Below are 19,809 nucleotides of genomic sequence, written 5' to 3'. Positions count from 1 at the left end.
TTGGGAGCATGAATACATAAGATGATATAGACTATGTTCTTTAGGTTGCTTTTGGAAACATTGATGCCTTAGCCTTGTGGGCATTCACCTCACAGTGGCCATTTGTGGACTTGTGGTAGAGAGGCATGGGAAAACTTAATGCTTGGCTGTGACACACAGCTGGTCCCTGCAGCTGGTGGAAGACTTGTAGAAGTTTGGGATCTAGGAGGGGAGGCCTGGCAGTTACTAGGCGTCTTTACTGAGGGCTTTGGTTATTACCTCTCGCTGAGCCTGGCCTGGCATAGTCCATAGCGTATCATTCTGTGAAAATTAATCCCAGTACTTCATTGCAGAGAATTCTAAGGAGTGACATGGGATGTGACCCTAAACCTAAAGTCTCTATTTACGCCCAAGGCAAGAGAAAGTAGAAAGAGCATGAGCACTGAGCAGGAAGGCCCACTGCTTACTAACAAGATTTTAAGCAAGTCCCCTGAGCTCTCAGAATCTGCATGGCCTCATCTATAATTGAAATAATAGTAGGGGCGCCTGGGTGGCCCAGTCAGTTGAGCGTCCAACTTTGGCTCAGGTCATGATCTCACGGTTTGTGAGTTCGAGCCCTGCGTCGGCCTCTGTGCTGACCGATCAGAGCCTGGAGCCTGCTTAGGATTCTGTGTCTCCCCCTCTCTCTACCCTTCCCTGGCTCACGCTCTGTGTCTCTCTGTTTCTCAATAATAAATAAATGTTAAAGGAAAAAAAATGAAAAAAAAAAAAGAAATAATAGTAGCTGGCTTCCCTTAGGAACAGAGGAGCAAATGAGACAGTAACAACAGTCCACCATTTATAGTGCAGTGGCTTCGGATGAACTGTTACCACTCTCCTCATGTTTACTGCTTGTAGGTAATATTTCCACAGTTCTAGCGACTTCTCAGTGCCTTCTATGATGATAGAGAGAGCCAAAGAATCTTCCTAGGAGGAGTACTCAAAGATCATTGGGTCCATCCCTGCCCTTAGCTGATGAAACTAAGGCCAGAGTTAAGTGTCTTGCCCAGGGTCGAGCCGTGAGTTGGACGTAGAATCGTAGACTCTTACTTATCTGAAGAAATAGCAGCAAAGTAAGAAGGCTTTTCCTAACATGCAGATCTTTTCAACAATGAGGCCTTTCCACAGAAAAATCTGTTGTTTCCCTTTATAAGGAGGCTATTGTAAAGGCTTCCTCTGGGTTTTGGGGGAAGGGAAGGAGTTATTTTCTTATAATATGCTGTTCAGAGCAGCAATGACAATAGAGCCAAAAGGCTTTGCTCTTTTGTGATTGGAAGAGCTGGAAGTTCATTAGCTTTTAGGGATGGCTTGCTATAGACTTCTTAAAGGGTTGATATACTTCTTACAACAAAAACAAGTAGATGCCATGTACATCAGAGTTTTACCTATTGATAAGCATAGACAAGGAACTGAAGATGTTTTAAAGAAAAAGGTACTAGAATGTGAGTACACTTTTTAAAAACAGATATAACAGGCTTGGGCATGCTAATCCTAAATTCGGGGCCTTAAAATGACTGTAAACAGCTAATCTCATGGTCTCCACACCTGGCTACAACTCCCCAGGACTCCAGTGTGGAACACTATAGCAGGTGACCCTGGTCACCTATACCATTTTGAACGAGCCTATACCAGGATTTTAAAAAATCAAACAAATTTGACAACATTATTATCTTTTTGGACAACAGATGTAAAATCTGTCACTTTCATAATGCTGTGCATGAAGTTTCCCACAATCACAAGTCACAAATATGAACCATTTATGTGAAGCCAGCTTGGTGAAGGGCCAACATTCGTCATACAGTTTTTTTTTTTTTTAATTATTTTTCAGACTAAATAACACATAAACCTCTAGTTGTTTTGTGGGAAGATGGGGGGAAAAGGCAATGTTTATAAGCCATCCAGTGATATTTGAATCTTCAAGTGCAGCTGAGAATATCCTGGGTCTGCCACTATATCTCCCAGATTATTTATGGTTCTTTGGAAAACGCCCAAATCTCCTGTTTTTCTCTGGTAAACAGCTGTGAGCTGTCTGATAAGGGGCACTGGCCAACTGTGCAGGCTGAGTTGGTGCAGGCTCTTCGGGGTGACCCCTGACCCTGCTTTGCTATCTCTGCCTCTCTGCAGTGTGTGCCTCCAGATGAAGCCTGCACCTCGCTGGACGCCTCAATGATCTGGGCCATGATGCAGACTAAGAAGACCTTCACCAAGCCCCTTGCTGTGATCCACCAGCAAGAAGAAGTTAAAGGTGCGTTTTGGAAGGCTCGCTCAGAGCCTGGGGGTTGCCCATTTTAAGAAGTTCTAGTACTAGACCCCTAGGATGAGCCTGGGTAGCTCAGTTGGCTGAGCATCCAACTTTAGCTCAGGTCATGATCTCACAGTTCACGAGTTTGAGCCCCACATTGGGCTCTGTGCTGACAGCTCAGAGCCCACTTTGGATTCTCTGCCCCTCTCCTGCTCATGCTCTTTCTCTGAAAACTAAGTAAACATTAAAAAAAAAAAAAAAAGCTCCAATACTAAAAAAAATACAAAAGAAGCAGCAACAGCTCCAATACTGTAAATCAAAGTACCTTTGTATTCAAAAGATAAATTAAGGGCCAATTAGTAACTTTAGAAGGAGTTTTGCCAAAAGAGCCTTTTATTTAGTTAGGTCTGCTCTGACATGTGGCTGAGTTATTAGTGATGTGATTGCCAATGATTTCCTCTTTAATATTATATCAGAGTCAAAGTTGTCCCTATCCCAATGTCACTCTCCCTTGCCATTCAAATATGATCCCTTGAGTATGCAAGAAAGGCTCCAAGTTCCTCCTGGCATGCCTGGATTGAGCAGCCCACAGCCCATCTTTCTGTGGTCTACTACCAGTGATTCTGCTGAGTACAAGCAGTCCCAGGGCTGTATCAGGATCGCAGATGCCTTTGGGGAGAGTGTTAGGTATATGAACACCATTCATCTTAGGTCAGAGCAGAAAGAAGGTTAAGAACCACTGTCCAAATGCATTTTTATAATTCAGGTTTCAGAATGTTACCCAGGCACGTTTGTTGCTTGAAGCCAAGGGTGCCTCTTCTTGCACACCCAGGAGCATCAGCAGTCTGCATCTTCTTGTGGGAGAAAAGGAAGGACGTGCCCTAAGAGGTGTGGCCTCAGGTAGACAGGCAAGGCAAAGCCAAACATGGTGTAGGCCAAGTCAGCCATACCAGCGGAGAAACCGAGCTGGGCTCCATGGAGATGTTAGGAATGGACATGAGGTCCTGTGGACTGTGGAGAGCATCTGATGGGGACGGGCATCACAGCCGAGGGGCATGGACAAACAAGAACACATCAGGCAGCTGGCAACATCTGAGGGGGTGGAGCCAAATACACATGGGCTATTTGGGCAGCTACATTTGTCACTGTCTAGAAACAACCTATGACTATCTGGAAACATTGTCTAGGGGTGCCAAACAAAGAGAAGTCTGAGAGTGAAAGTGGATTCCTAGCTTCTGGGGTTAGCTATTTCAGGGCTAGGTCCCATGCCACCTTCCACCACCAAGGGACAGAGAGGAGCTTGGCACTGGAGCCTTGATAGAAGCCAGCAAGCATACTGTCTCCTCTTGGTGAGCATTTGCTAGGAGGCCTGCCAGGTGGAGCTGACACCTGATGTAGGCTTGGGGGCAGCGCTGGGATGGCATTTCTGATGTAAGCATTGTTGGATTTGGCAAGACAAGGCAGTGGGGGCTAAGAGGATAGGCGCACAGGACCTAATAGAATAGAGGCATGTGGATGTGTCTACTTTCTTGTTTGGTTGAGTGACTTCTGTGAAAAGAGCCATTCTTACTGACGTATCTGTATGTCATTTGCCCTCTTCCTACTGCTCACTTTGGAAAGGCAGGAGATACAGTGAGGAGGGCACTGGCTTAGAGTCAGGAGGCTGGGGCACAACTTAACTTTACCTGTTGTACTGTTTGAAGAAGGAAACTAGGTTTTAATTCATTGCCCAGCCATTCTGAAGGTGGTGCAAAATGGACATACTAGATGTTTATTGGTTCCTTATTAACACTTTTTGTTGTTGTTTTACTCTCACTGATTGGTTTTCAACAATTTGAAACCGTGTAATAGCCACAGTCTTTCTGTAAATGGATTGCCCGAATAGTTCCCTGTTTTGGGGGACCAGGGGAAAGAAATAAGTTAATTGTGTTGCGAAGTATATCACAGTTGGGCAACATCTGGCTCATTTTGTACTTTTGTGAGTGGTTTAACAATAACAGCAGCCACTTGTATTCCATTTGTTACTCTTACCTTTTTTGAGAGAGGTAGTTCCGCTCATAATTGAAGGCAGCCGCTTGCTTTTTTCTATGCCAAAGAATAATTAGGCATTAATACACAGCAGTATAACTTCCAGTAATTCATTCATGCTTCTTTTAAGTTTGGTGGTATTTTTCTAAGTAATTCCTCTTGCAAATTAGGTAATTACTTTTGTTTAAACTTAGTGTAATTATCCTGAAAGTTCAGTGTTGTTTTTTTTACATGAAAGTTCAAGAGGAAAATTTTACCAAATATCAAAGCAGTTTCATGAGATTCGCTGATTGAGACTAGATTTTAGCGGAGAAGCTTGTGGTGAAGAAAGTTGATTGCTTAGGGTTGTTAAACAAATGCAGGTTAGACTATCAGCCAGCTTCCCTTGGGCTGTGTGCAAATAGGCTTTCTAACTTTGCACTGAATGGCAGTTCTGGCAGTTTTCAGCTCTCTGAGTGACTCCTCCCACCCTTCATGTTTATTTTCTTTTGATTCTGAAATCATTTCTTCATGATGCAGGCCATTGGAGTCTGTGTTTTCCCTCTGCCTCTCAGTAAATTGGAATAATCAGTTGAAATGGGGATGTGACCATTTGCCTAATAGCATTAGGTTATTTGAATAATAACTGGGTCATCATGAACAGTCTTTCTGCCAGCTTTGTGTGTTACTTTTGTAAGCCACAGAACCTGTAGTATCCCAGGAGTATCTCTTACTGGAACGAATTTGGGGGTAAAAATTACCCAACCAATGAGATGTTTGACTGCCTTTTTAGCCACACAGGTGCTCTTTGAAGGCCGTGCTGAAGTTCCAGGTCTCCCTGGTCATTGGTGCATCTTATTTCTCCACACTGGATTTTCTGGGGCAGCAGCAGATAAAGGCTCAGGTTATCAGCTTCTCAGCCAAGCAGAGAGCTGGTCTGTACTCCCAGTGCTAATGGCCTGGTCATATTTCAGGTGGTGTTTCTTCCTCCTATGGACACAGAGAACAGGCCGCCAAAACTAAATAATTCTGGGTCCCTCCTCTGGGCCACTGTTTTTTTTTTGTTTGTTTGTTTTTGTTTTTCAATTTATGTATTTACTTTGAGAGAGAGAGAGCGCGCGCGCGCGCACATGCATGAGGGAGAGGCAGAGGGAGAGGGAGAGAGAGAAAATCCCAAGCAGACTCTGCACTGTCAGCACAAGAGCCCTACTCAGGGCTCGAACTCACAAACCGTGAGATCATGACCTGAGCCAAAGTCCAGAGTTGGACGCTTAACCCACTGAGCCACCTAGGTGCCCCTGGGCTGCTATTTTTAATGGAATATGCCTGAGCTTCCACAGCACATAATCACCACCTTAGTCCCTTGGGAGCTAGCTTTGGGTTAGCATTATTTTGCTGCTAAAACTTTCAACAGATGATTGTGCTGGTGGTGATGATAGTCATGGAGATGATAATGATTATCTAACATTTACGGGGCATTTGCTTACTACAGGGCTCTGTGCTGAATGCTTCATGTGGGTAATCGTATTTAATCATCATAGCCCCTCTGGGAGGCAAGTATAGAGCAATATTAGATAACCTGACATAAATAAATGGTGGGTCCGAGATTCAAATCCAGGCACTTTGATTCCAGGGCTTGTGTTCTGTAAACCCTATGCCTTATCCTAGGTAGAGGTTGATTCTAGGTTTTAATAAAAACTACAAGCAACATAGGTATCTATCTCCTCACACCCTTTTCACACCCCTTCTCCTATTCATGCCATTTCACACTGGCATTCAAGTTCATACTCAAATACTCTAATGATTGTGAACTGAAAAGATGAAGAATTTTAGGAAAAAAATCTGTTCCCCAAAGGGTAAGATGTTGGGACACATGTAAGCCGTTTAAGAGAGTATTAAAATTGAGAAGTTCTGTGACTCTGAATTGTAACTCACAAAAAAGCCCAGAAAACATGAATAGTCGATGCGTATTATGGTTTATGGCAAAACAATTAAAATAGTTGAGGTAGTGCCATCCTACCATATTTTCTGAAATATTTTGAAGTATAGGCACGTTAGTGCTGTTTGCTTTGGATGCTGTGACCATTTTTGTGGCATTTGAGAACACACTAGGGCTTGCACAATAAAAATGGCTCTACCACAGCAGTGATGATTTTTGAAAATGGTGAAAGGGAAGATAATCATTTGTCTGAAATTTAGGGCACATATAAAAAAAATGAGTGAGAAAGAACAATAAACATCACCCCCAAGTTTGCCATGATTTATATACAATATGTAATTTTTAGCAAGTTAAATATTCAAAATACTGAATTTCCACTACATAACTTTTTAAAAATAAGTGTGCTCAGGACAGCACCTGGCATATCATGGGCACTTGGTAAATGTTAATTTCCTTTCCTTCCTCTTAACCTCTCAGCCAAACTGGGTTTTTGTGGGGAGTAGGGGTGGAAGGGGAATGAAAGGGAAAGCTGTAAACGTCAATTGGAAGTTAATCCAAGAGAGGCGTTACTTTTTGGAACATACTTGATTTTTCCAGAACAAAAATACTCTAAAGCACCCAGCCGGGTTTTGTCCTCAGGCTGAAGTAGAGATGAGGGGAAGCTGAGTAGAAAGATGGTAGAAATGCTTAACTGACAGACCAAGACATTCAGTCTTTATCCAGTAAGGGACAGAGGTATCTAGGGACTTTTTACTTTGGAAAATTTTAAATATATACGAGAGTAGGATAGGATAGGATAGGATAGGATAGGATAGGATAGGATAGGATAGGATAGGATAGGAGAATGAACTACTATGTATCCTCCGTGTAGTTTCAGCAGCTGCCAATTTATGGCCAAACTTGTTTTACCACTTTCTGTCCCTGGATTGTTTTGAAGGAAATCCAGACATTTCATGTCATCCATAAATATTCCAGCATGCACCTCTAAAATTTAAGAACCGTCGAAAAGATTGGGGTATCTGGCTGGCTCAGTTGGTGGAGCATGTCACTCTTGACCTCACTGTTGTGGGTTTGAGCCCCACGTTGGATGTGGAGATTACTTAAAAATAATAACATCTTTAAAAAAAAAAAAAAGACCTTGGGTAGGGAACCAATGATCAAATCATTTAGGAAGACTACTCTGAAAGCAGCATGAAGGTTGTTTTGGGGAGATATACATAGTATAAGATATACATGATAATTACAGTTATTAAAAAAATGTTTATTGGTACCCACTATATGCTCGGCACATAGTAAACCCGTCTGTAAGGCCTTGTGTAGTGCAGAGGTTTACACCTTGACTCTTGATGTTTTGAGCTGGATAACTCTTGGGGTAGAGGGCTGTCCTATGTATTGTAGGATTTTGAGCAGCATCCTTAGTCTCTGTCCACTAGATGCCCATAGTAAACCCCTCTGCTACCCATTGTAACAACCCAAAATGTCTCCAGATATTTCCACATGTCCCAGTGGGATGCAGGGGGCAAAAATCACCCCAGGTAAGAACCAGTGATCAAGTGGAAGGGTGCGGATAAGTGACAGGGTAATTGGAATGAATGCCATAAATATTGAAAGAACCAGCAAAGGGGTTCATTTACAGTGAAGTTAGTAAAAACTGCACGTTAAATGGGGTCTGCACAGAGGCCTCCTGAGTCCCCAGCTTCTTCATCTTCCTATCTTTCCCTCTTTGCCAAACACCAATAGATGTGGGTACCAAGTAGACACCTTGTTACCCTGTGGGCCTGCTTGATCCTACCATATTTAGGAGAACTGAATTGAAAGCTGGAAGCTCAAAGCTGTGGTCAGTTACTCATGCATAACCCCAGAAATATCCCGTTTATGAAAACCATGCCCAACAAACTGAAATTTGGTTCTAGAGGCAGACCAAAATTTGCTCAAGAGTATATGAAAAGATTTAATTCAGAATGTTGATTATAGTTTGTTCTTTCTGCAAATGAATCTCTATTGTTAAAATTCTCTTTGCAGCAATAGCAAGGATTCCTTTCTTACCATCTTACCCTTAAACCAAAAGTAAATATCGCCGCGTTCCCGTTTTCCTTTCGGCATGCCAGCTCGATTATAGGGTTCCGGCGGAGATCAGGCTCCTTTAGTCATACACAGGGGTTATTGGGGACTTTTGGAACCAAAAGGAGGATAAAATCCTGTAACCTCAGTGCTGCAGCTTGTGCTTGTTATTGTTTATGGAGGAACTTCACCCCGGGGGAAATAAGCACCAAATGTTTCTGTTTAGCTGCGAGAAGGCCCCTATTTGGGGTGGGGGAAAAGGATTAGATCATAGGCTAAGTCCATTAAGAGTTTTAAAACAATGCCATCCATCACAGAGGCCTTGCTCTAAAACCCAAATTCTCACATGTGAGGTCTCCTTTGGGGAGAGTCATTATTTAAAACCACTTAGGGATTCTGAGTGAAAAAGTTTAGCCATGGGCGGTTGATTGGATGGAACTCTTCCCAGACGCGTGTATATTTCTCACATGATGAACACTATAGAGACCTTTAAATGCCTTTGGACTTAGTTCAGCGAATCAAACCACTGCATCTTGGAACTAGAATTTTGTGGTTAGATACCCCTACTTCATAGGGTTCTTGGGAGTTTAAAATGAGAAAATCCAAGAGAAAGCTTTTTGTCAATTGTAAAATACTATACACATGTATAAATGTAAGACATCACCTTCACTATTTTATCACTGCCAATAGGCTGATAGGACCAAACCCCTAGGAGACAGTCTCTTGTGTGCATTTTGTAGTCGGTGTGTGTTCTGCCTACTGAAATAGATTCTTAAAAACACGCAATCATTTTAATTTTAGTAATTCTATTTCATTATAACCTTCACATGTCCTCACCCTCGTGCCCCCGTGTTGCACAACTCCAGGGGGCACTGTTCAGTTGTGGTGGCTTTGATTCATCCGGGAGCATTCCTTCCCCTAGAGCTGGACCAGGATACTTGTGCTGCAGCCCAGCTGCGATGGTTAATCCTGAAAATTTACAATCCTGTGTAGCTTCTTTATTTTTATAAACAATGACCTCGAATGCTGCTTGTTTGGTCAGTTTTTCACAAGTTCTTTTCACTCCACTGTGGATTCCAGCACAAGGTATGTGTTCCTTCTTTATGGAGTGGAAATGGAGGTGAAAAGAAAGGTGCTAAACACTGACCACTTGAAACTCTAAAGAGCGGGGGAGAGTCTGTGCCTGGACTCAGCACACTATTTCCCTAAAGGGCCAGATAGTGTTTTTGGTTTCTTCCTCATACAGTCCCAGCCCTGACTACTCAGTGCTGTTCTTGTAGCGTGTAAGTGCGAACAGTAGACAATACAGGAACGATGAGCATGGTTATGTTCAAAGAAAACTTTATTTATGGAATAGGTTTGAATGTCACATAATTTTCATATGTCATAAAATATTTTTGGTTTTTTTTTTTTTTCCAGTCACCTAACAATATGAAATTTAGGGCACCTGGGTGGCTCAGTTGGTTGAGTGTCTGACTCTTGATTTCAATTCATTATCCCAGGGTTGTGGGATAGAGCTCTGCTTCGGGCTCCATGCTGAATGTGGAGCCTACTTAAGAATCATTCTCTCCCTCTCTCCCTCTCTCCCTCTCTCCCTCTCTCCCTTTCTCCCTTTCTCCCTTTCTCCCTCTCTCCCTCTCTCCCTCTCTCCCTCTCTCCCTCTCTCCCTCTCTCCCTCTCTCTCCCACTCCCTCTCCCTCTGTCTCTCTCCCTCTCTCTCTCTCTGTCTTCCCCTCCCTCCCTGCCTCTCTCCCCTGCTTGTACATGCTCTCTCTCTCTCTAAAAGATATATATATATACATATATATATATATATATATATATATATATATATATATATATATAGTATAAAATAAAATGTGCGCCTGGGTGGCTCAGTTGGTTAAGCGTCTGACTCTTAATTGTGGCTCAGGTCATGACCTCACAGTTCGTGAGGCTCTTTGCTGACAGCATGGAGACTGCTTGGAATTCTCTCTCTCTCTCTCTCTCTCTCTCTCTCTCTCTCTCTCTCTCTCTCTGCCCCTGCCCTGCTTGCTCATGCTTTCTCTCTCTCTCTCTCTCTCCCTCTCAAAATAAAGTAAATAAAATTTATTCTTAGTTCATGATCTAAGCTTTTCTCACCATTAGTCACAAGTATCTTCTTAATCACTGCTTTCCTGTTAAGGACAAAGTGTCATTCCCTAGTCATTAGCCTACTAAGTAGAATCTGGAATTTGGGATCAACCCCTGCCCTGATGCTTTCCAGCTGTGACCTTGGGCAAGTCACATGATATCAGAGTCTCAGGATGCTCATTTGTAAAATAGTGATAAGAATTCTTTTTCTGCATCCCTCACAGGGCTGGTGTGAACCTCAAATGAGATTTGAACACGAAAGAATTATAGGAATGTCAAAGCATCTTCTATATAGCCTTATTCCAGGCTTCTTCTGTTGTGTCCATTTTTGAAAAGCATATCAACAATCTAATGATCCTTCACTGAATATTTCTGGTCAGCCTATTCTATGCTAGGCTGAGCCTTGAAGATGTACAGATAAGGAAGAACTTGACCCTGCCCTCAGGGCAGAAAAAAATGTAGAGAATTACAATGTGATGTAGTATACGTACAAAAACTGTGGGGTGGAATTAGCAGAGAGGGTAGAGACCAGCCCTGCTGGTTGGGGTTGGAGGTTGGGGCAGTGGGAGAGTCAGAGAAGGCCTCCCGCAAAAATACCAACAGTGCAGGTCTGGGGGAGAAGAGGTATTTCAGGGAATGGCTTGCAAAGTGTGATGACATACAGCAGCATGGAAAAGTTAGGGAGCTTAAATAAATATGGGTGAAGGACCCCTAGGAAAGGAGACTATAGACAGGTCGGTAGAGGAGGAAGGCAGAACTTTGTGTGCTCTGCTAGAGCTTGGATTTTCTTTCCTATAAGTTCAGGAAGTCATGGAGCAGTTTAATCAGGACAATAACTTAATCAACTCTGGGCTCTGGAAAATTCAGTGTGGGGGAAAATATAGAGGAGGAAATATTTGGGGCAGAGGCAGCAGGGCAGTGGGTGGAGATAAGAAGACCAGTTAGGAAACCTCTGTAACCAATGCAGATGTGTGATGAAAAGGAGCTGCACTAGAAGATAATAGCACTAAGAAGAATAAAGACATTTTTACAAAATTTGTGTACATTAAAGTAAAAGAACTTTTTTAAAGTGGAAGAACATCATGAATACACTGGAGAATTATGGTATTTGAAGGTATCATATCCTCTTGTTAATATAAAGGTATGTACATACACACACACACACACACACACACACATTGTCACACTCAAATTCCTTAAGTTGGCCTTCAGGTTTTCTTCAATTTGGAGAACTATACAATTGATGGTTAACAAAGTGCAGTGTTTAAAATTTCTGAGTAACCCATGTTACAGTTTTGACATCTAAAGAGGATAATGGACAAAGCTTTCACCGAGTATTTATTAACAAATAGGAAAGTGGCAGTCTCTGCTCAGATTTTGATGACCTTTTGCTTAAAACTTGGTTTCTCTGTGGAATGCATCATGATTTATGTATTTTTTCTGTCTTTCTTTCTTTTTTTTTTTTTTTTCCAGAAACCAGTCTAAGCATTAAGGAACCGAATCCAGTTCCTCCACGTAAGTCTTTATGCATCTGTTTTGAAATGAAGCCTCCTGGGCTTTTTATAAGAATGAGTTGGTTATGGAGCATTTGGCAAACTTTGAGTTTTGATAAGGAGACTTCTGCTCCCATTCCCCTTCTCCCCCATTTTTTCATAATCTCATACTTTCTTTTTCCTTTCCTCTGTCCTTCCTTCATCCTTCTGGGTTTTTTTCCCCTGTCTGCCTCTTTTAAATATGAATTTGTTGACCCACTGGCATGTGTGGCCTTACTTAGCTTTAGAGAGAAGAGTTCATTATTTGCATACCTGTATCAGCTGTGATCTAAAAGCATTAACTTACAGCTATGGGAGTGGTTTGCTTATGCATCATCAACAGTAATTACCTGCTCAGAGAAGTAGGGCTAAGGGAACTAGTTGCTGGGTCTTCTAGACAGTCTCTAGTCCAAGGGGGGCGAGGGGCGGTTATGGAGGCCCTGGGGGGACATGTGTGAAAAAAAGAGAGAGAGCAACTGCTACAACATGATGCATTGGAAATCGTCCGGGCCAATTTTGTCACTCGCTCTGGACGAAAACTCTAACCAAAAGATTTAGGTAGATTTGCCTGTGGTTATAATTGGCAGTCAGACAGGACTAGAGCCTGGGCTTCCTGCTGTATACCCAAGAAGCTCTTCTAGATGGTGTTGCCTTGTGAAGAGAATCTCTGCTTTTTTTTTTTTTTCTTCCCTACGACTGTCTGGGTCAGTCTCCATTACTGACCCCATCACATTACACATGAAGATCTAGTGAGTTCCTTTATGCAAAGCACTATACTGTTCTAGTTAAGGATCTTACTTGAACAATATTGTGGAACATTATCATGAACCCACAAAGAGACACATATGGACGCATTTCTCTCATACTTACCCAGTCTAATTTTCATAAATGACATCTCTATTTTTAGAATTTCGGAGAAGTTTTACTAAAAACTTTCATTCATGCCTCTCTTTTGCATCTGTAAGCATAAAAAGGCAAATCATCTTTTAATACCTGCAGACTAGACTAAATTGTGTTGATGACTTGGTTCATCTTAACCTCTAGAGTTCTTCCCAGTTCTTACTCCTTCCTCAGGATCCCAGACCTTTTACAAACTCCTTTTCTTCACTTCCTGCCTTCAGCAGGTGAAATAGTGCAATCCCCATTTTCCAGAAGTTAACACACCAAAGAACACATGGCCTAGAAGAGTAGCCACCAGGTTGGGAATTCCTAATTTCTAGAATCGTTGCCAGCATGACCTACTTTTCCTGAGCCCTTACGAGTTAGTTCTGGGGCTACTCAGGGAGTCATATTTGTCTACAATTAGATCTTTTACACTGAAGTGAGATGAAAGGCAAAGTGATTTAATTCATATGGAGATCAGCTGGAGTTGCTTCTGACTGGAGAGGAACATGGTATTGAAACATTGGGGAGATTGTACACCTTAAATTTATATTAAAAAAAAAGACACCTTGGAAATTTTATCCTATTGAAAACCGTTCTCTCTTAGAAAGTGATTTTAACTTTTTATAAGTGATTCAAAGAAGGTGGTTCTCAGGAAATGTTCTATTTCTGTAGCCTGGAATTAATTTCAAGTATAAACATCTTTGCCAAGTGGAGGAACAATTGGTTCTATTTATGTGTTTTGCTGACCATAAAACTGACATCCCTCCACACCGAGACATGTTTCCGTCCCCCTGGTAGAAAGATCACGGTTGGAAAAGTGTTAAAGAGTAGGTTGTTTTAAATGATACAGTACATAATTGTTAAGATGGAGGGTTTGAGCTGAGACCACTGAAAAGTTAAAATCTATAGGAAGAGTCGATCCTTACCTCATGTTTCCTCCTTGGCACTCCCTTTCTTCCGGTCATCTCTCATACTTGTAAATGTTCATGAAAACATGTTTGTAGAGTATTTGAAGTGTGTTTTCTCGTATCATTGTTCAAAGTGTTTGCTGTGGGTCACATTTCGATCATGGAAGTTCATTTTCCAAAGCATCTTCACACGGAGGCTGCAAACTGAGGAGGATATCTTGGAAATCAGATCATTTTATTTTCCTTTTGGGGGAAAAAAACATGCAAGTTTCAAATACATTGCATTTTCTTGGAATCCTCATTTCACCCTTGTTTTATTAGTTAGGGCTCAGCCTTCCCAACAGTGCTTGTGGCACAGATACAAAATTGTAACGTATAATGCAGATCCACTGAAAGTATGCATTGACTTCCCTTCCTTTGTAGAGATCTTCCATGGTCTGGACACCCTCACCGTGATGGGCATCGCATTTGCAGCATTTGTGATCGGAGCACTCCTGACAGGGGCCTTGTGGTACATCTATTCTCACACAGGTGAGTGTGACTGTCAGATAGTAGTTGCTGTGAATCCTGTATGTCTGCCACACAGGCAACCTTTCAGGGTTTTGTTGCATGAATGGATGGACTCACGAATGAGAAAGAAAGTTCATCCCTACCGTTTGCACATGAATGTATTTGGCATAAATGGGGTTTTACAAAAATACGGTGTGCCTGAAGTACCATTAGAAAAGGAATGCTCAAGGTGCCTGGGTGGCTCAGTCGGTTAAGCATCCGACTTTAGCTCAGGTCACTATCTATCCCTTTGTGGGTTCAAGCCCCTCGTCGGGCTCTGTGCTGGTGGCTCAGAACCTGGAGCCTGCTTCAGATTCTGTGTCTCAGGCTTTCTCTGCCCCTTCCCTGCTAGTGCACTCGCTTACTCGCTCTTTCTCTATCTCTCTCTCTCAAAAATAAACATTTTAAAAAAAAAGAGAGAAAGTAAAGAAAAGGAATGTTCAAACTATGTTAATTGCAATTGAAATGTTGGTCAAGTTTAGCTACTAATAAAGCTATTTTGTGGTTAGGGTTGAATTAAAGACAATTAATGTAGACAAACCAGAAATACAAACCCTTCCCTCAAAGCTAAACACTTCAGTGCAGATATATGAATGGGCAGGAAGTGAAAAAGGAAGCGAAGATTTTATTATCCTCTCTGCTAAGATGTTGCACACTGCCCACCAGAATCCCGTGTCTCGGTGGCTTACACCAGAATTTCTTGACCCTTTTAAAACCCATGCCATGCCCTCTTTGATAAGCATAAATTTCTCATGTCTTTCTTCCATAAAATTGTTTAAATTTTTAAAATATATTTTCATGAGGGGCACCTGGGTGGGTCAGCTGGTTGAGTATCTGACTTCAGCTCAGGTCATGATCTCACAGTCCATGAGTTCGAGCCCTGTGTCGGGCTCTGTGCTAACAGCTCAGAGCCTGCAGCCTGCTTCAGATTCTGTGTCTCCCTCTCTCTGCCCCTCCCCTGCTCATGCTCTGTCTCAAAAATAAATTAAAAAAAAAAAAAGTTAAAATATATTTTCATGATTTGCAAACAAATAAAAATGGTGAAACAAGGCACTTTGTTTTCAAGCTGTGCTCCTCCTTCCCCAACATTCTGATATGCCACGCCCCCCCTCTTTCCCCTTCCCCTCAATCCCAAGGTTGAAACATTCTGGCCTGAACAGAGAACCTGTTCTGACCCCAGTACAGAATGCAGGCCTGGCAAGGGGCGAGGCTAGTGCGATGGGGGAGGAACAAATGGACCTTCCTTCTGTTGCTTCTTTCTTAGTTTCCTTGCAGATAGACATAGGAAAGAAAGACATGCATTTTGGGGTATGTCTAGAGAGCTACTTAGGCTTATGTGTCCTTGGATACTTTGAGTTTATACTATGAACCTAGGTAAATTGTGCTTGATTGATCAGCCCGAGGCCAGTGGCAGGTTCAGCCTTTCTATTTAGAATTTCATTGATTTTCCATTGAACGAATGAGCGCCATGATCTCTGGCCTTACCGTGGGCCATTCAACCAGACAAGCTAAAAAGATGACTGCTTTAAAGGGAGACGAAACACAGAAGGGCATTTTGAGAAGTCACCTCTTAATCCCTAAGCAGAATTTTTACTTCAAATACTGCATCCTCTGGCTGAGATATTTTAGATTATGGCCGAAGGAGATCAGATCTATTTGTGCCTAGCATGGAAAGTCACACAATCCAAAGCAAAAGCTTAGGAGTTGTGATAGTGGAGCTTTGAGTCCTCAAACTATTGTTCCCAATTGGCGATGTTTGAGTGAGGTATATATCATGTGAGAGAGAAAATGAGACTCTTAATCCTAAATGTAATGATTCTGAGGATATACAAACCGCTGGGAATCAATTTAGGCATATTCTTCCTCATGAACAGTTCATATAAGCACCAGAAGGGACGGCTTTTAGCAGAGTAGTATTTTAGAGTAAGTAATTTGTCAGAGGCGTACTGACATGTTCAGATCTCACGCTAGCAGTTCCTTTTAATCTTTCCCAATCTCCTGCCTGGCTGTGAGGTTCTAGGGCCGTTGGCAGCTGATGCTGTATTTTGGGAATGAACTTGGAACTACGCCAAAAAGACTCTGTCGCCCTGAGGATTTTATATGGGCTGGTTATCCACCTATGCTTAACATGTGCCTGCTGAGAGCAATGACTGGCCTTGGCCATGGAGCTACACCCTCAACCCTGCAAGTTCATCTCAGGCCGGGTAGGGCCAGGCAGCCAGGTCCAGGCAGTATCGGGCTACCACATGGCACTCACTATTGGCACACACCCCACTAAACTCACTCCGATAATCCCAGACTCTTGCGCACAGCCATGGTCACAAACCTGATAAAAAGCAAAGCTTGGTTTCATGGCATTTATTGGTCTGCTCATTAAATTCCAAGGTTTGTCGTTCCTGCTCCCTTCTCCCACAAACCAGACACTGAAGGGGAGGAGTTTTTACATTTTGTTAATATAGAAATAGGTTTGGAAGTAGATTAAAGAAAAACAAAGCCAAAAACCCTTCCTGTTATGGTTTCCAAAGCAATATAAATTACACTGATTTGGAAGTTAAAAGGTTTATAGACACTGTCATTTGGGCTCTAACCCTGCTAGCATCACATATGATACAGCTTCAGAATGACTTTTTATTAAAAGCTGTAGCCTCTGGTTCATTTTAAAGACTTCTCATAAGGAAAACCAACATCATATAAGTGTGAAAAAGGCCCACTTCAGAACCCAGTCGTACTATCCTGTCCAGAACTCCTTCAGTTTCCTACGTGGATCAGCTAGCAGCACGGTTAGATGAAAAGAGATTCTAATGCAGTAGTCAATGGAGAGAGGTATGTATACACAGACTCAATGCATTCAACATCCACAATAGTCTAAGCTGTGAAACTCAGACTTTGTATGGTATATTTGGGGGTTCAAGCAGCATCTGCCTCTGTGTCAAAAACAGCCCCTAATTCAGACAAATTCTCTTTATGTTCTTCATTTCCATCCGAGCACAGAGCACCAAACCAAGTCATGTGTTTGAATTGTGGATACATACTTCCATACCTGGAACGTGTGTTAGTCTAAAAAAGCTGGGTCCGTCCTCTGTCATATCACAGCTTTGGGCGCCATAAGCAATACCTCCTGAGGGCTATATTAACTCTGAAAAACTCCATTCCTAAAATTTACATTATCTACTAAGATACCACAAAAAGGAGTAACAGTCAGAATAGAAATGGTGCTGGAAAGGAACCATAGAATCTTCATGCTTCTGCGAGTCTGACTAGTGCAGGAGTCCCAAACTTGTAGTTCTTAAAGGTCCCAAAAATCCTATGCAGAATTGTATCTGTCATTTTTTTGATGTGAGGGGCAAAAGTATTTACTTGTATTTTTTAGTAAAACTTTTTAGCCCTATTACAGTAACATATGCACATAGCTTAAAGACTGAAATAGTTCTACAAGACTTATTAGAAGAACATGAGCCCCCTACTGCCCCACTCCCTTTTCTTGCTCCTCAGAGCACCATTCCTGACTCTTAGCTGATTGTTTTGGACATTAATCTATATATTGAAATAATAGAAGTATAGTATTGCAACTTCTTGACTTAACAGCTTTAGGCTTTTTCTTTCAACAATGGAAAATGATAATTCAGTTCTTTGTCATCACTGTGTCCCAATTATACATTCATACGCCCCTGATTGTCCCCCAACCCTGCCATCCTCTTAACAGAATTATAGTCAAATTTTGGGTAGATCAGTATTTATTGTTTATATTATAACTACCTAAATGCTAATCACAATTTAGCTATATAGTATATTATTGTTTCTCCTGTATGATTTTTAATTTTCCCTAGAATTGATGATTATCTCTCCCCTCCTTCCCCACATTAGTTTTGTTTTTTAACCCCTTTTTAATGTTATTATTTATTTATTATTTGAGAGAGCAATACTGCTCACATGAGCAGGGGAGGGGCAGAGAGAGAGAGAGAGAGAGAGAGAGAGAGAGAGAGAGAGAGAGAATGAATCCCAAGCAGGCTCCACACTCAGCACAGAGCGTGATATGCAGGGCTCCAACCCATGACCCTGGGATCATGATCTGAGCCCAAACCAAGAGTCAGATGTTCAACTGTCTGAGCCACCCAGGCAGCGGGCTTAGTTTTCTGTACGCTTCTCACTAATTCATCTGTTGACCCTCTGCCAGTTGTCTCAGTCTCTTCTGAATGCATTCAGACAACAGTATTCCACTGATTCATTTTCTTCACTAAATCTTTCCCGGAGCCTTTTTACCTGTTCATGTCTGAACTGGCTGCCCTCTATATTGGACACTGTTGTCTTCTTATATTCCTTCACTACTGTTCTGGGAATTCCCTGCACCTTGGGAGTTTTGAATGGCCTGTGTCATTCATTCCATGTCTTCTCCTCCGTTGTTGAAAGGGTACATAAGAAGTAAATGTTTGTCACACCTTGCATATCTGAAAATATCCTCAGTTTATACAAACACTTGGTGGACAGCTTGGCAAGGTACAGAATTTTAGGTCATAAATAATTTTTCTTTAGAATCTTAGAAGCACTCCTCATTGACTTTTGGCTCTGAAGATTGCTTTTGGGAAACTCAGAGCCATTCAAATTGCTGGCTTGTTTTGTTTGTTTTGTTTTCTGGGAGAAATTTTACAATGACAGTCTTTGACTTAGGTGGATTTCATACATTATGGAGCTCTTTCAGTCTAGAAATTCATGTCTTCCAGCACTGAGGTTTTTGGAATCATTTGTTTTTACTCCTATTTTCTCTGTTCTCTCATTCTAGAAATCATTATAAAGATGAACCTCTTGAATGATTCCCCAATTTTCCTTTCTTTTCTGTTTTCTGCTTTTTTCCTTAATTTTCAAAGAGATTTCATCATCTTTATCTTTTCGTTTCCTACTGAATTTTTAACTACTGCATTCAAATGTTTCAATTCCAAGCCATTTTTCCTATGAATTAAAAATATATATCTTATTCCTATGGGTGTAATATCTTATCCCTCTGAAAATAATATAGGATTATTTAAGAATGAGTAAGTTTTGAGGATATAGATGGGATATACTGATTGTGAACTTCCCTTAGGGTGATCTGGCTGCCTTTTATTGAGTAACTCCTAATAATTCATCTTTGGATCTTTCCTCTTGAGGTTTCCTCACCAGGTTTTCTATAAAATAGGTTTTCTTATTTTCTTCCTGGAGAGTGCAGGTCTGGCTGTCAGCGTTCTAGGCACCACAACATCCAACCTACAGGACATTCATTTATTTTTTTTTTTTTTTATTTAAAAATTTTTTTCAACGTTTTTATTTATTTTTGGGACAGAGAGAGACAGAGCATGCACGGGGGAAGGGCAGAGAGAGAGGGAGACACAGAATCGGAAACAGGCTCCAGGCTCTGAGCCATCAGCCCAGAGCCCGACGCGGGGCTCGAACTCCCGGACCGCGAGATCGTGACCTGGCTGAAGTCGGACGCTTAACCGACTGCGCCACCCAGGCGCCCCCAGGACATTCATTTAATCCTCCTCTTTGAGTTGGGTTCTCTGCTCTCAGCTGTCCTGGTGTTGT

At 41.9% G+C, this 19,809-nt stretch overlaps 1 protein-coding gene across 3 annotated transcripts in view; it reads left to right on the top strand.

Moving 5' to 3' along the window:
- The window catches only part of TGFBR3 (transforming growth factor beta receptor 3), a 208,627-nt gene that overhangs the window by 179,105 nt on the left and 9,713 nt on the right, over positions 1 to 19,809 (top strand). For all 3 annotated transcript variants that reach the window (XM_025912786.2, XM_086717529.1, XM_086717530.1), the window contains 3 exons: positions 2,143 to 2,263; positions 11,853 to 11,894; positions 14,128 to 14,235. In XM_025912786.2, coding sequence (XP_025768571.2) covers positions 2,143 to 2,263; positions 11,853 to 11,894; positions 14,128 to 14,235 — 271 coding nt within the window. The remainder of the gene's footprint in view (positions 1 to 2,142; positions 2,264 to 11,852; positions 11,895 to 14,127; positions 14,236 to 19,809) is intronic.

This window comes from Puma concolor, chromosome C1 (genome assembly GCF_028749965.1).
Source record: "Puma concolor isolate L17-30 chromosome C1, mPumCon1.1.hap2, whole genome shotgun sequence".
Lineage (NCBI taxonomy): Eukaryota > Metazoa > Chordata > Mammalia > Carnivora > Felidae > Puma > Puma concolor.
Note: the sequence above shows the minus strand (reverse complement) of the source record. Positions and strands in the feature narration are given on the sequence as shown.